This window comes from Corythoichthys intestinalis, chromosome 14, assembly GCF_030265065.1.
Source record: "Corythoichthys intestinalis isolate RoL2023-P3 chromosome 14, ASM3026506v1, whole genome shotgun sequence".
NCBI lineage: Eukaryota > Metazoa > Chordata > Actinopteri > Syngnathiformes > Syngnathidae > Corythoichthys > Corythoichthys intestinalis.
Window position 1 is genome coordinate 46,091,347 of NC_080408.1, and position 15,395 is coordinate 46,106,741.

General features: G+C 39.0%; 1 protein-coding gene across 1 annotated transcript; it reads left to right on the forward strand.

Moving 5' to 3' along the window:
* The first annotated feature begins 414 nt into the window (after window positions 1-414).
* miga1 (mitoguardin 1) lies at window positions 415-13,991 on the forward strand. The gene is made up of 14 exons (XM_057857312.1): window positions 415-586; window positions 3,180-3,320; window positions 6,071-6,242; window positions 6,315-6,530; window positions 6,606-6,724; window positions 7,029-7,155; window positions 7,234-7,322; window positions 7,619-7,725; window positions 7,805-7,877; window positions 7,963-8,049; window positions 12,249-12,482; window positions 12,543-12,596; window positions 12,661-12,777; window positions 12,982-13,991. Exons 2-14 carry the CDS (start codon window positions 3,228-3,230, stop codon window positions 13,195-13,197), a joined length of 1,704 nt encoding a protein of 567 aa, XP_057713295.1. The 5' UTR covers window positions 415-586; window positions 3,180-3,227; the 3' UTR covers window positions 13,198-13,991.
* The last annotated feature ends 1,404 nt before the right edge of the window (window positions 13,992-15,395 follow it).

A 15,395-nucleotide genomic window follows, 5' to 3' on the forward strand; every position in this document is an offset into this window, starting at 1 on the left:
TATCAGACAGAATTGCAGGGGTGCCAATACTTTTGGCCAGCAGTGTATCTTGTAAATTAATTTATTGCTGAAACTGCGTTTCGGAGGTCCTCAACATGTTTTGCCCCCCCCTCCCGACAAAACTCAAACACCGCCTCTGGCATATCTTTAAAAAGTGATAATCGTTTTATTGTTAAGAAAGGTTAAAACAACAATAAAATAAATGATCAGATCACCAACCAACGTTACAAAATAATCTATGTACATTTATTTTGGTAATTTAAAAAAACTATTCAAATTACAATGTGCAATTGGCGTAATTGTTTAAAATAAATAAATAAATAAACAATGACGTAATCGCCGTGTTCTCTTGTGAAACACGACCTTCACTTTGACTTGCAATACCAGATCTAATCAAGAGGGGGCGCCTTAATTCCATGTAGGTGAAAGGTAGCTAAATTAGCCTTAGCTGGCGCCGCCGCGCCAGCGTTAGCCGAGTCGGAGTCGTCCTTGCTTGGCCTCACCTGCGGAGGTCAGTCGTTTCGGCTGCTGGACTGACTCTTTCTGGAGCGGCGACGTGACGGAGAAGGAGACGGCGCATGCACCGGTAATCATTTTGTCAAAGCAATTTGTCACTGGGATTAACGTTTCTGTTGAAGGGGGAACTTTGCAACGACTACCGGACTGATAGCTGGCTAACCTTTAGCAGCGTAGCATGTTGGGTGCCGACGTAAAAACTATTTCTGGCAGGCAAACGAAAACGCCGTGTTTAAAGTGTGGAATGGTTATTGACCTCCTGTGCAATGTGCTCTATAAACCATAACTAATTGGATACTGAGTTATGTGGCACATTATTTTGAAATTTTTGCGGAAATAATGTGTTAATAGTTTATACCAGTGTTCACTAAATCCGGACCTCGGTGCCACTTTTCCTGTCGTGTTTTCCTCCCTCCTCCAACACACCTGAATCAAAATAATCAGGATCATTATCAGGCTTCTGGAGAGGTTGGTGATGACATAATCATTTGATTCAGGTGTGTTAGGGGAGAGAGACGTGGAGAACACGACAGGAAAAGTGGCACCGAGGTCCGGATTTAGTGAACCCTGGTTTATACCATGGCAGGCGATTTCTTTTTTTAAATTAAAATAAATAAAAAGAGTTTTAATTCGTCCTAATTGTATAGATTTATTTTTCTCGTCAATTGCATTGTTTTCCCTGAAAATTTGATGATTGGTTTGTGTTTGTAAAATTATTTACAATATATTTTATTTAATGAAGGATTAATATGATGACAAAACAATGTTATTGTGATGATATGACTATTCTTGACAACATAAAAAGACTGAAGACTCATAATCTGTTTCTGGTAAAACTTAAACCTGTAAATGGTAAATACAACAATCTATTAACCTGTTGTTTTTTAATAATCAGATTTGAAAACATTCTAATTGACAGTGTTCTAAATGATTTTGATTCAGTTAGTGGATTGGTCTGGAATATGTCAGTCAGGCAAAAAATGTGGAATTTTCTTTGCAGTTAAAGTGTTACATTTTGATAATAATGACAGTCAGTCCGGCCTCATTGAGTACCACAGAAATATGACAATATTTATTGTCGAAAGACTAAAATTCCATATAAAGTGGTACCTCTACATATGAAGTTAATTTGTTACAGGACCTTGTAAATTGAAATGATCGTATGCCGAGCAGGATTTTCCCATAAGAATACATTATAATTTCATGAATTTGTTCCACAGACCGAAAACCTACACTAACTCCTTAATAAATACTGCTGGTACGATAGCAAATAGCAATTACTCAAAGCAAAACAAATCAATTCTGAATAAAAATAGAATAATATAATAATACCTGTAATAGTGTAACGAATTGGGTTCTAATGTGGCGAATGTGTTTTGCATGGTGTACCTGAACGCACCGCGTGGCTGACGTGACAGAGTGAGAGAGGACTTTTTGCTTTCACTTTTCATGTTCAGCTGCGGCGGACAGTAGGCTTGTTGTGTTGCACAAGTTCTGAAATTAAAGATTGAAAACCTGACGATTTTTTTCACGATGTTACAATCATAGTAATTGTTACCTTAACTTATAAAAGACTGGCGAACCTAGGTCGTCGGAGGAGATCGTAGACATTTTACGGCTGTAAAGTCGAGCAAGTTCACGGACACGCAGACCACGCTCATATTTTTCTATCATTTCCATGGTATGCCTCACCTTTTTCCTTTTTTTCACCACCTGCACTAACCTTCTTGGAACCCATGTTGATTTCTCTCACAAGAAAATCCGCCGTGCATCCGTCTTGCGGGAAAGAAAAGAAACAGCAGCGCTGTCTTAAATCGTCGTATTTCAAGCATGTCGGCGGATGTAGAAACAAATGGCGAATCAAATTATAAATTGGAAGTTGAAAAGATCATAATTCGAAGCGATCGTATGTCGAGGTACCACTGTATTTGGAGAGGGAAATCCATTCAGATACTGTATTCTTAAAATCAAATAAATGATCAAGGTTAATCTGTTGCAAAATTATTAAGAAATTCCTTTTCTGACTTTAGGTTCGATAATAATCCCTTTATTCATTATTGAGTTATGTTGAACACAACCCAACAGACTGGCAGAGGTTACAAAAATCAAATGAACATGTAAAAACAATGTAATGTTACAGTGGTATGAAAACTGAACCTTTGGGATTTCTCACATTTCTGCATAAATCACCATCAAATGTGATCTGATCTTTGTCAAAATCACACAGATGAAAAAACTGTGCTTTAACTAAAACCACCAAAATATTTATAGGTTTTCATATTTTAATGAGGATAGTATGTGAGTTAAATGTGAGGAATTATAATTATTTTTCTTACTGTGACTTCCCCGCTAGAATAACCTAGTATATTATTGTATATTTACTTCTAAGTTACAATGTTATGATATATGTATGTATGTATATATATATATATATATATATATATATATATATACATATATATGTGTGTGTGTGTAATATTTTGAGAGAATTACTATAAGCTTTAGCACGTTGTACAAGTGTTTATGATAACAATTTTTGATTTTAATCATGTTTGTTTACACTTTGGCTAACATGTTGCAGTCTATTAACGTGCTTATTGCTATTTGTATTTACAGTAATACCTGTTATGTAATGATGTGCTCTGTTATTTGGCCCTGCGCAGTTCCGGCGGCCACTCAAGGGCCAGTGGCGTCATGGTTAGAGCGCTCCAATGACGCACTACAGCCAGCTGTCGGCCAAGGCCGCTGCCTTGCGCGTCATCCACCTGCCACTGGCTGTGTACGGGTCCGTGGGGCAGCTGCAGGTAAGGCAGGCTTTTTTTTTTTTTTTTTTTTTCTTGTAACTGCTGTGACGCCATCACAGACTTTGGATTTAGGTTAATGGAGGTTGCTTGAGGTTTGTGTGGGATTAGCGAGTCACTCCGTTCATTCTATTTATGGCCGCCAAGAGGGTTATATTTGGATTTGTCACTTCCTGTTCTCAATTCTTAATGCATCAATGTAAATTTATAACATTTCCTTGCACATGCAACATTTTCAATTACATTTGAGCAATATTCTAGCTCATTATTCCGCCTTGTGACTGTCAAGGGATTTGAAATTTCACTTTTCAGTACATTTTAGTGCACTCATTTGGGCCAGCATTAACTCTCTGGCTGACATTGATGGTGCTCAACGTCAATGGTGCTGAAATCTGAGCATTCATTGCTAATTTACTTTGCATCAATGGTGGGCGATGAGTTCAAATACGTTGGCGTATTAGGCCAAAATGTTCGGGAAACAAAGTAAAATGTTTTGGTTATTATTATAAGCAGTTTGAGCATTTAGACTGCTTACATTTTATAAATAAATATAAATTGGTAAGGTTCTTACAAGGAAAGAGAACACTTAGTATAAATTATATACTAAGTCATATGAAAGACAATTGCTCAATGTGGTATATTTCTTCAACCTGTCATAAAGGCGAAAATAAGGTTGAAACACAAAAATTTACATTGCTTACAAGCACAGCCATGATGTCAGTTCATTTACTTCACTATCAGTTGACGGGAATCCGTAGGGGGCCTATCTTCATAAACTTAAAATTCAAATATTATCGAAACCAAAGCTGCTCGCAACCTAAAACCAAAACAGGCCATAAGGCATATATGAGTCTGAATGAGCAGCGACATCAAAAAATTCTAAAGTCATTCCCTAAAAAAATCCTGATTATTTCTTCATAAGTATAATAAAAACATAATTGGCTATAAAATTCTCAAATTTTACGCTAGATGCACAAAAATCACCAAATGCAGAGATAATCACCTATATTTTCAGGATCAGTAGCAATATTTAATATATAGGTTTTTGCCCAAAATGGCGACTTCCAATTTTTTTTTATTCAGTGCAATTTTAACATAAGTTTTCTACAGGTAATAAATCACTCAATTTTCACATCAGAAACTTAATACTTGAGGAAAGCATGCAGACTCATCTTAATTTTACTCACCAAAAGCAAAATTTGCATTGTTCTATGTACAATCAAAACTTATTTAGGTTGAACAAAGAGCTTTTTAAGTTAAAAATTCTTGTAATTAAATGCCTAAATCACAGAATCTCTATAGATATGAACGTAAAACAGTCTAGATTCTTGGTGAAAAGCAAAAAAATGGCCTTTTTAATGCTCATTTCACGTAAATATTTCAAGCATTGTGTAATCTAACATGGCGGCCGTCACAAAACAAAGAGCTTTTTAAGTTGAAAATTCTTGTAAATAAATGCTGAAATTGTGGAATTTCTATATGTATAAACATGAAACAGTCTAGATTCTTGGTTAAAAGCAAAAAAACGGGCAGTTGTTATTCATTTTATGTGAATATTTTAAGCAAAAGTTACGGTATTGTTAATCCAAAATGGCAGCCGTCATGAAACGTAGAGCTTTTTAAGTTGAAAATTCTTGTAAATAAATGCTTAAATCGCAGAATCTCTATAGATATGAACGTAAAACAGTCTAGATTCTTGGCGAAAAGCAAAAAACTGGCCTTTTTAATGCTCATTTCACGTAAATATTTCAAGCATTGTGTAATCTAACATGGCGGCCGTCACGAAACAGAGCTTTTTAAGTTGAAAATTCTTGTAAATAAATGCTGAAATTGTGGAATTTCTATATGTATAAACATGAAACTGTCTAGATTCTTGGTTAAAAGCAAAAAACGGGCAGTTGTTATTCATTTTATGTAAATATTTTAAGCAAAAGTTACGGTATTGTTAATCCAAAATGGCAGCCGTCATGAAACAGAGAGCTTTTTCAGTTGAAAATTCTTGTAAATAAATGCTTAAATCGCAGTATTTCTGTAGCTATGAACGTAAAACGATCAAGATTCTTGGTTAAAAGCAAAAAAAAAAAAAAAACTGGCAGTTATCATTCATTTTACAGAAATATTTTAACCCAATGTTACACAAATTTTATCCATTAAAATTTTTTTTTCCACATTTCATAGTGCTATTTAATATAATAATTACCTTGAATCCTCAACCAAATCACTCTTAAGACACTTCTGCCTGCTTGTATGCAGTAAAACCTTCGTCCTATTTCTACCCAAATCCGGCGTTAGAACGCAGCGTGTGTTTGAGTTTACTAAGTGAAAGCCAACTCAACATTCGGGGTCGGTCCCTATGGGAAGGCGTGGCGCAATGTCTGTGGGAGCTGTCTTGTCAAGTGATGGTGGAGTCTATGGTCAGTTATACCAATACACATTTCTTAAACATTAAATGTGTTTTTTTGTAATTTAACTTTAATACAACAGAACTCTACATGATAAATGCAGCCCTGTTGGTTTAAAAAAAAAAAATCAACTACAATAGACGTTCTTCAATCTTTCGTGTACCACTGGAGGGACCCCATGTACTACTTTTTGTACTCGTACCGCACTTTGAAAACCACTGGCGTAGTGGATCCATGGCACAAAACAAATACCCACGTCCACATTTTAGCCGAATTTTTTCGTATTTGTCAGTTATTTTTCAGTGACCTTCAAACGAATTGTGACTGCTGCTAACTTGTGTGCTTCATCAGGTTAGCACGGGCACCAAGAAACTAGTTGCCGCAGCTGCGTTTGGCGCCGTTTCGCTGCTCTTCCTGGCTCGCCACTTCCAGAGGAGGCGGGGCCGAAAGAAGGCTGTGTCGCCACCACCGCTATGGGAGCAGGCCGGCATCCAGTTCTTGTCCTCGGTTGTGCCGGAGGATGGTGAGGCAGCAAAAGCAAATTGTCCACTGGAAAATGTAAGCTGCACCTATACCCAAACACTCTCGTGTTCAGATAGGAGCAGTCATCGGAAAATGACTCTCTCCATCAACTCCAAGTCGTATTTCTCAGTTCCACCCATCCCGCCGAGAGAGCGGACCGAGAGTCTGGCGTCTAGCTCGGATACGTCCAGCAGCGCCACATGTGCTATCGAGTCCAGCTGCTGGGACCGACTTGGCGACGCGGACATTTGTAGCGTGGTCACCACTCCAGAAAACCTATATCTTATGGGTAAATGCATTCGGGTGTTAACTAACGCTGCTTCGTGATCCCGTGATTGAAGACTTATGAAGTTTGTTCTGCCAGGTATGGATTTATTTGAGGAGGCACTGAGGCGGTGGGAGGAGGCCTTGACGTTCAGGAGCAAGCAGGCGGACGACGAGTTGATCAAGACAGGAGCCGCCGTCGCTGAGGAGAACATGGAAGTATGTATGTCTTTGGACTAGCTTTGAGTCACAGGTATCTGCTGGCCCTTAACATTTTGTGTCGCCCACAAAAGTAAATCATCCATACAATGTACCACTAATGCTCATGAGGGTGCTCAAGACAATTAGTTTTTGATAGTGTTTTTAACAAAAATGTTGCCAGTTAATCCCTTTTTGAGGAATCGTTGATGCAGCCTGCCAATAAATTGAGTTGGAGACCCCGGTTCCAAACAATTAATTAACAAAATAGCTGTCGATTGATTTGCTAATCAATTAGCAATTTATTTTACTTGTTTTCCTGCAGGATGTTGTTAGTGCAGAGTTTGTCCAACGGTTGAAGTCACTGCTACAGAGGGCTTATCACCTGCAAGGCGAATTCGAGGGTGTGTTGGGGTGTGTGTCGGAACCTTTGTCCAATCCCAGCTGCCATGGTTGGTTACTCCTGACATGTTCATGAAAAATGAAGTAGAACGGGCTCTGGTTCATGACGTTTTATTTTTGTTTTTCAGACATTTTGTCTCAAGAGGAGCAAGAGGATGCGTGTCTAAGGGATAGTGTTAGCATTGCCTCCACTGACTCCTTTGTGTCTGCTGCTGAGGTGAGTGAATCCGTAATCTTAAGACGTTCAATGTAAGCTAACTATTTTGTAAAAATAGAAGTGTGGACATAAATTTGCCCAACCTACTCTTTTGGAAAACTGTTAAGTATAGTGTGTCATGTGATAGAAGGATGGGATCAATCTTTTTTTTTTCCCCAAGAGTTGGTCTTCAGACAAGTACTTAAGAAACTGCATGTTTTAGTATTTTGTAAATGAACCAGTAAAAAACTTGGTGTTACATAATTTCAGTGGGCCTTGTAGTTTTTTTCACCACTTTACCGTTACGTTTGTGCTAGTTGTCAGAGCACAGGGAGCTAAGGACCATCTACACACTAACTCATCCCTTCTATGAGGAGGCCTTGCAGATGGCAGCAGAGGGCAAAATCTCCTGTAGAGTGCTGCGGTAAAGTAACATATGCCTTAGTAACAGATCCTTTGCAGTTGTTATAACTGCTTTGGGTTTTTTTTTTTTTTTTATTCAGGACAGAGATGTTGGAGTGCCTAGGTGATGAAGATTTCCTAGCAAAGTTGCACTGCATCCGGCAGGCAAGCCAGGTAGGTGGCACTATAGTTCCCTTCTGGCATCGCTTGGCTTCTATTGTTGAAGAATTGTTTTTTTCATTTTCGCCTTGTTCTGCAGCTCATCTTGCGAGAAAGAACCACCAGGTCATTTCTGGCTGACACCGGAAAGAAGATTCTATCCTCTATTATTGTTAAAGCACAGAAGGTACAATGGCTATAACAACAATTCAATGTTACAATGCAATGATCTGTCCATATATTTTTGCTATACAACCTACTTTAAGATAATAACAACATCTAGGACATTAGCATGTTATATTTACATAAAGTTCCAAGCGACATGTAGAGATTTATTTTCCCAAAACACTAGCGATTCAAGATGTTTTCATTGCACAAATTTAAAGGATAGAAAGACTTGTAGTACTTAAAAGATAAATGTTATGAGTTAAAATAATTTGATAATAAAAACCCTCTTGATATTTGTTTTTTGTACAATGTGTAAAATTAGTATGACGAGCATGTTGCCATTGTTGTTGGTTATGCTGCCAGATTTCACAAAACGAGCAGCAAAAATAAATTGAACAGGAAAGATGGGACGGGATGAGACGAGACAAGAATATGACAAAACCAGTATTCTGGCAAAATGTTCGACATCGGCGAAACGTCCAAAATAAGGCGAATTTGACACCCAAAGTACTACCGTGCGCTTTCAGCTTGTTTCGTTTAGATACAGACAGAACATTCTAAAGATGCCTTAAGAAAATACTTAAAAAAACCAAATGTGAAGTAAGGTTGGCCAACCATGTTTTTTAACAATATCAATGGCCAAACAATTATAAGCATATTTTCGTTATTTTTTTTAACGCAACCCTTCCAGATTCTTTAACCCATAGCAGAATCAGAGGTGCGAATATTATCAAATCTTCGGAAATTACGTCACACAGAGAACTGCGAGGGAAGTCCGCCATAGAACAGTATTGCTTCTCGGTAAGATGCCAGAGCGGTGTGTGGCGATGTATTGTTCTCAATCTAAAGAAAAGTTGTATGAGTGGCCAAAGGATAGCAGGGCACCTAAATGGACATCTTTCGTTCCCGCGAAGCGAATGAATTTCACGCCATCATCGAGTAGTGTTCTCTGCTACAAACACTTCGAAGATGCCTGCTTCCTCAACTGGTCTGCTTATGATCAAGGATTTGCAAAAAAGTGTAATTTTTGGATAGATCACTGATGACTTTGTCAAAGCAGAGCTGCCAACTGTTGTGGAATGAACAGTAGAAGGTAGCGACTTTAGCCGAAAGGTAACTTGAGGCAAAACCCCGATCGTCTTGTGGAATGAGCAGTTGAAGCTAGCCGAAAGCTAACTCGTGGAAATCCCCGATCATAGTTGTATTGACTTCATTTTGCCTACACTTATAAATGTGTCCAAACTTTTCTTTTATCCCAGGCAATAGTAGGTGGTTTATTTACCTGACATGTTTCGGCGAACACTTCCGCCTACGTCAGAGGGTCCGAACTCCGAAGGCGGAAGTGTTCGTCGAAACATGTCAGGTAAATAAAAGCTAACGTCGCTAGCTTCTACTGTTCATTCCACAACATGATCGGGGATTCGTCAAAACTTTTCTTTTATACCAGGCAATAGTAGATGGTTTATTTATCTGACATGCTTTGAATCCTAAGAATAATAACAGCCTATATCTTACCAATCTTGTAATCTCGATGGGACTTGTCTCCATTCCATGTCAGGTAGTCTGGGCACATTGTTTGCATCCTGATTACAGTCTGGCTAATACAGTGCCTTGCAAAAGTATTCGGCCCCCTTGAATCTTGCAACCTTTCGCCACATTTCAGGCTTCAAACATAAAGATATGAAATTTTATTTTTTTGTCAAGAATCAACAACAAGTGGGACACAATCGTGAAGTGGAACAACATTTATTGGATAATTTAAACTTTTCAGTTTTTTATTTGTTAAAAAAGTGGGGCGTGCAATATTATTCGGCCCCTTTACTTTCAGTGCAGCAAACTCACTCCAGAAGTTCAGTGAGGATCTCTGAATGATCCAATGTTGTCCTAAATGACCGATGATGATAAATAGAATCCACCTGTGTGTAATCAAGTCTCCGTAGAAATGCACCTGCTCTGTGATAGTCTCAGGGTTCTGTTTAAAGTGCAGAGAGCATTATGAAAACCAAGGAACACACCAGGCAGGTCCGAGATACTGTTGTGGAGAAGTTTAAAGCCGGATTTGGATACAAAAAGATTTCCCAAGCTTTAAACATCTCAAGGAGCACTGTGCAAGCCATCATATTGAAATGGAAGGAGCATCAGCCACTGCAAATCTACCAAGACCCGGCCGTCCTTCCAAACTTTCTTCTCAAACAAGGAGAAAACTGATCAGAGATGCAGCCAAGAGGCCCATGATCACTCTGGATGAACTGCAGAGATCTACAGCTGAGGTGGGAGAGTCTGTCAATAGGACAACAATCAGTCGTACACTGCACAAATCTGGCCTTTATGGAAGAGTGGCAAGAAGAAAGCCATTTCTCAAAGATATCCATAAAAAGTCTCGTTTAAAGTTTGCCACAAGCCACCTGGGAGACACACCAAACATGTGGAAGAAGGTGCTCTGGTCAGATGAAACCAAAATGGAACTTTTTGGCCACAATGCAAAACGATATGTTTGGCGTAAAAGCAACACAGCTCATCACCCTGAACACACCATCCCCACTGTCAAACATGGTGGTGGCAGCATCATGGTTTGGGCCTGCTTTTCTTCAGCAGGGACAGGGAAGATGGTTAAAATTGACGGGAAGATGGATGCAGCCAAATACAGGAACATTCTGGAAGAAAACCTGTTGGTATCTGCACAAGACCTGAGACTGGGACGGAGATTTATCTTCCAACAGGACAATGATCCAAAACATAAAGCCAAATCTACAATGGAATGGTTCAAAAATAAACATATCCAGGTGTTAGAATGGCCAAGTCAAAGTCCAGACCTGAATCCAATCGAGAATCAGTGGAAAGAGCTGAAGACTGCTGTTCACAAACACTCTCCATCCAACCTCACTGAGCTCGAGCTGTTTTGCAAGGAAGAATGTCAGTCTCTCGATGTGCAAAACTGATAGAAACATACCCCAAGCGACTTGCAGCTGTAATTGGAGCAAAAGGTGGCGCTACAAAGTATTAACGCAAGCGGGCCGAATAATATTGCACGCCCCACTTTTCAGTTTTTTATTTGTTAAAAAATTTAAATTATCCAATAAATTTTGTTCCACTTCACGATTGTGTCCCACTTGTTGTTGATTCTTGACAAAAAATTAAAATTTTATATCTTTATGTCTGAAGCCTGAAATGTGGCGAAAGGTTGCAAGGTTCAAGGGGGCCGAATACGTTTGCAAGGCACTGTACATGTACGGTCCAACATAAAATTCCAACCTCCTCCTCTTCCTCCAACTCTTCAAAAACTTGGATCTCCTCACTTGTGCTCGATCTATCGCTTATATAGCTGTTTGAATCATTGTTTGAAGGGCTATGTATGGCGGCCGTATGGAGCGCTGCCATCGCTGTTCTCGGTGTGACGTATCACTTCCGGGTTCGTCCCGTTTTAGGCTCAAACTTCGGAAACGCGATTATTTTGTCAAATAAACAAAATATAAATTATTTTTTCATGCTTTGTGACCCTATTTGGCATTTTATGAAATTACTTCACATTTGGTCTTTAAACATAGTAATATCGAATAAGGGTGGTTTAAATATGCTACATGACTAATGTGCTCAACAGATGCACAATGCTTATAAGACTCAGTAAAAACACGAATGGTTAATATTAGCCACTTTTAACTGAAGTGTCGGATGTCTCGCCGCATAGAAGGAATTGCAGAAGACCAGTTGTGTTCGTCTTGTGACAAACTACGAATCAACCTGCGCGTCCATTGCATCCATGAAATATGGCGCCCTCCGAACTAGCTTAATGCTAATATACAATAGATTGCGCTAACCAAAATTAGCATCTATTTGCTATCAGATCCATAGTAATTTGTATACATTCTCTCATTGTTAAACATTTTTGTGACCATTAACAAACTGTCATGTTCAGGAAAAAAAGATCGTGCAATGGCAATTTGTTCTGTTATGGTCTTTTCAAATTTGGCCAGGGATATGTTATATTTATTTTTTGTTTTATATGTAAATAATTAATTGCATTGGTTGTGGGATAATATTCACACCTCTGTATATTTGAGTCAGTCATTCATGGAAGATTTACATTTTTTTAAATATATATTTCTGGGACAAATGGTATAGTGTGATTACAATGCGATTCATTCCCAAGTTGCTAATTAAATTCATCTCGAGTCTCATCCCTAAAGAGAATACATGCAGTCTATGACTCTTGAATTTCAGAGCCCTAAGCGATTCGAAGAAGTGTTTGAGGAAATGATGTGTTTCCTGGAGCAAGCGGAACACTGGGAGAACACGGCGCTGGAGCTGGCCACACGTGGCGTTAAGCATCTAAACTTTTACGACATTGTGCTGGACTTCATCTTGATGGACTCTTTCGAGGATTTGGAGAACCCGCCCGTCTCCATCCAGAATGTCGTCAACAACCGCTGGCTCAACAGTTCCTTCAAGGAGACGGTGCGGGAATTTTCGGGTAAAAACTGTCAGGACATTTACATTTTTTTTTGTTTTCATTAGGCCGTGGCGTCAAGCTGCTGGTCGGTGCTGAAGCAGAAGAGGCAGCACATGAAGGTTTGTCTATTTGCAAAAATGTCTTCTACTTTTGGCATGACTGCTGACCCATTCCTAATCGTAGGTTCCAGACGGTTTTATCGCTCGCTTCTACACACTGTGCGAGCAGATCAGTCCTGTTCTGGCGTGGGGATTCTTGGGGCCTAAGAGTCCCCTGCACGACTTCTGCTGCTTCTTCAAGGTCAGTTTGGTATCAAAAACGTAAGGTTTCTTGAAATGGTTACAAATGAACCACTTTGTTTGGAAATTGTTATCCACTGCAAAATTTAAAATGACATTTTATTTCTTTTAGCTAACTAGCACCTTTCATAGGGCATTTCTATACTCTTGCGCTGTCAACAGTAGCAAATAATTAAAGCACCAAGTTTGCCTGGTTTTTGTTTAGGATCAGGTGGTACACTTCCTCAAGGACATTTTTGACCTGGATAAAGTTTGCTACTCTTCTGTGGACAGCCTGGCGGAGGACATGTTACACCTTCTGCACCGCCGCTCCGAATTACTGCTTGCCTACCTGGGCGCAGACTCCCTGCGACCCACCGTCTGCCACACCCCCACACTCGCCCTTCTACCGGATACCTGTACGGAGGGCCGTGTGCAGTGAATGGTTTGAATTTAAGTGGAGATCCTAGTCACTTTTGAGAATGTCTCGGTCACATTATGTCACACCCACTGCAGACTTCTATGTATCGTGAATAATGAGCATTATATTTAAGTGTACATTGTATACACAGTAAAACACTATTTTCCGCGACGTGTTCACTTCAAAAGTTCCAAGATTATTTTTTATCATAGGAAATGTGTATTACTATTTGACATCGCTTTACACAGGTGAGGAAACTGGGAGGTGTTTGCAGAACGACAATTGGTAAATGTTAGCAATAAGTTAATAGTACAGAAAGCCATTTTTACTCTGCAGTGAAACCTTTACAATGACTGGCACTGGTCTGATAACACCGGAGAGAAAAAGCCATTATGTACGTGTATTTTAGTTGGCAAACACCAATGTCAAACTCGTATTTCAATTTTGGATGGAGAAAATGTGATGGCTTGGCAAAATGTGAAATGCATGTTGGATTATGAATTTTATTACACATACTATATTTTTTGAATCATTTGTGGCCAGAATTCAATGTATTCAACTTGTTGTACTTTATATCAAGTAACTGCATTCTGTGTTGTGCTGCAATTGCTGAAGACAAAGGGATGCAAAAAGGAAAATCACAATGGTCACGAAATGCCCACTAAAGGTCCATTTTGTGCTCTTCACTTGTGCAGAAATGTGTTGCTTGTTCCTAATTCAATAAAGGTCCTAAGCAACATACCAAGTTCTAAGTAGTCTGCACTTCAACATTACAACCAAATAGGATTGGGTGATTGAGATTACAGGGGAAAATTTTTGGGGGGGATATAGCATGGTGCTGACGTAAACAGCCTAGTTTGAGAGCACTCCCTTAATGCCCAAAGTTGATTTAAGCAGTACGATTAAGCGCACAAAGCAAATTGCACATTGTGGATTGAAATTTCACATTTTTCAAGCACCCGCTAGCTTAATGTTAATGCTTGACAAGCGGTTTCCCTTGAATATTAAGGAAATTGGCAACACGCCACTGCCTGAAACAATATCAATATTCACACAGAAATACTTGGGAAGTTTCATAAAACTTAGACAATCACACTCACGTGTATAGTCTTTGTATGCTACCAAAAACGGAGTTTTAGCAACCATTAAATTTAGAGAACTGCCTGCGATTTGCTGCCATCCAGTGGCCAAGGTGTGCACACTGAGGCTATTGAGAGAATAAGATTGTTTCATTTACATTTCATTTATTGACTTAAAATATTAGATATTGAAGATGCATTGATGATTGGGGATAAAGCATTGCTTTGAACCCAAAGGATCAATTACTTGCTATAAAAAAAAAAAAAAAATCAAAATTCTTGCAATGCTAAGATTTGTTTTCCCATCTCCATTTCATTCATTTTTATAATTTTGGGTCTTCAGTTTCAAATATTGACCATGAGAAGTGCGACCCTCATGATAATGAGCACAATCTGTTGCACAACCAAGCTCGTAACGTGAATGTGCTCGTACCATGAATGTATTTTCTTGGGGGAAAAAAAAAAAAAAAAAAACGTAACACTTCCCTTGACACCCATGTTACCCCTAAATAATAAAGACATTTTTTAGGTCTAAATCCTAAAAACAAATTAAAAGTATAACAAATATATACGAGCACTTACCAATGAGGGCGGAAGTCTGATGTCAAGCAGGGCCACCACCACATATACGGTTAAAGGAAAATATTTTTGGGTGTAATAGTAGTTCATGTTCACTTGTGAGAACAAATGAATCAGATGCTCTGGAGACGAGGACGAGTAGCAGTTGGACAGCTGGACCGTTCTGTTGACGCCAAATGCTCATATGCCACAGAGCCAGACTGAGGCACCCTGACACGCCAAGCAAGAGAAAGGCTTTCCTGGATCTCACTCATATTGTGAACATTTTCCCGCGTAACGATGCCCGTATTTTGAAAAATTCATAAGGTGAAGTGCTCATATGACAAGGGTCCGTTGTACATGTGTCAGTACTTGAGTACAAATATGACATACTTTTTACTTCACTACATTTTACAGCTGTACTTTTTACTCCATTACTTTTCAAATTGTCGCCTGCGTTATTTTTCTTTCTCCTTGTGATTTGTTTCATTTTCATGCCTCCAGCGCAAGCAATAAGCCCCGTGCAACTATACCGTAGTTTAGCACAAGAGCCAGCAACACTAGTACCATCATTTTTGGACA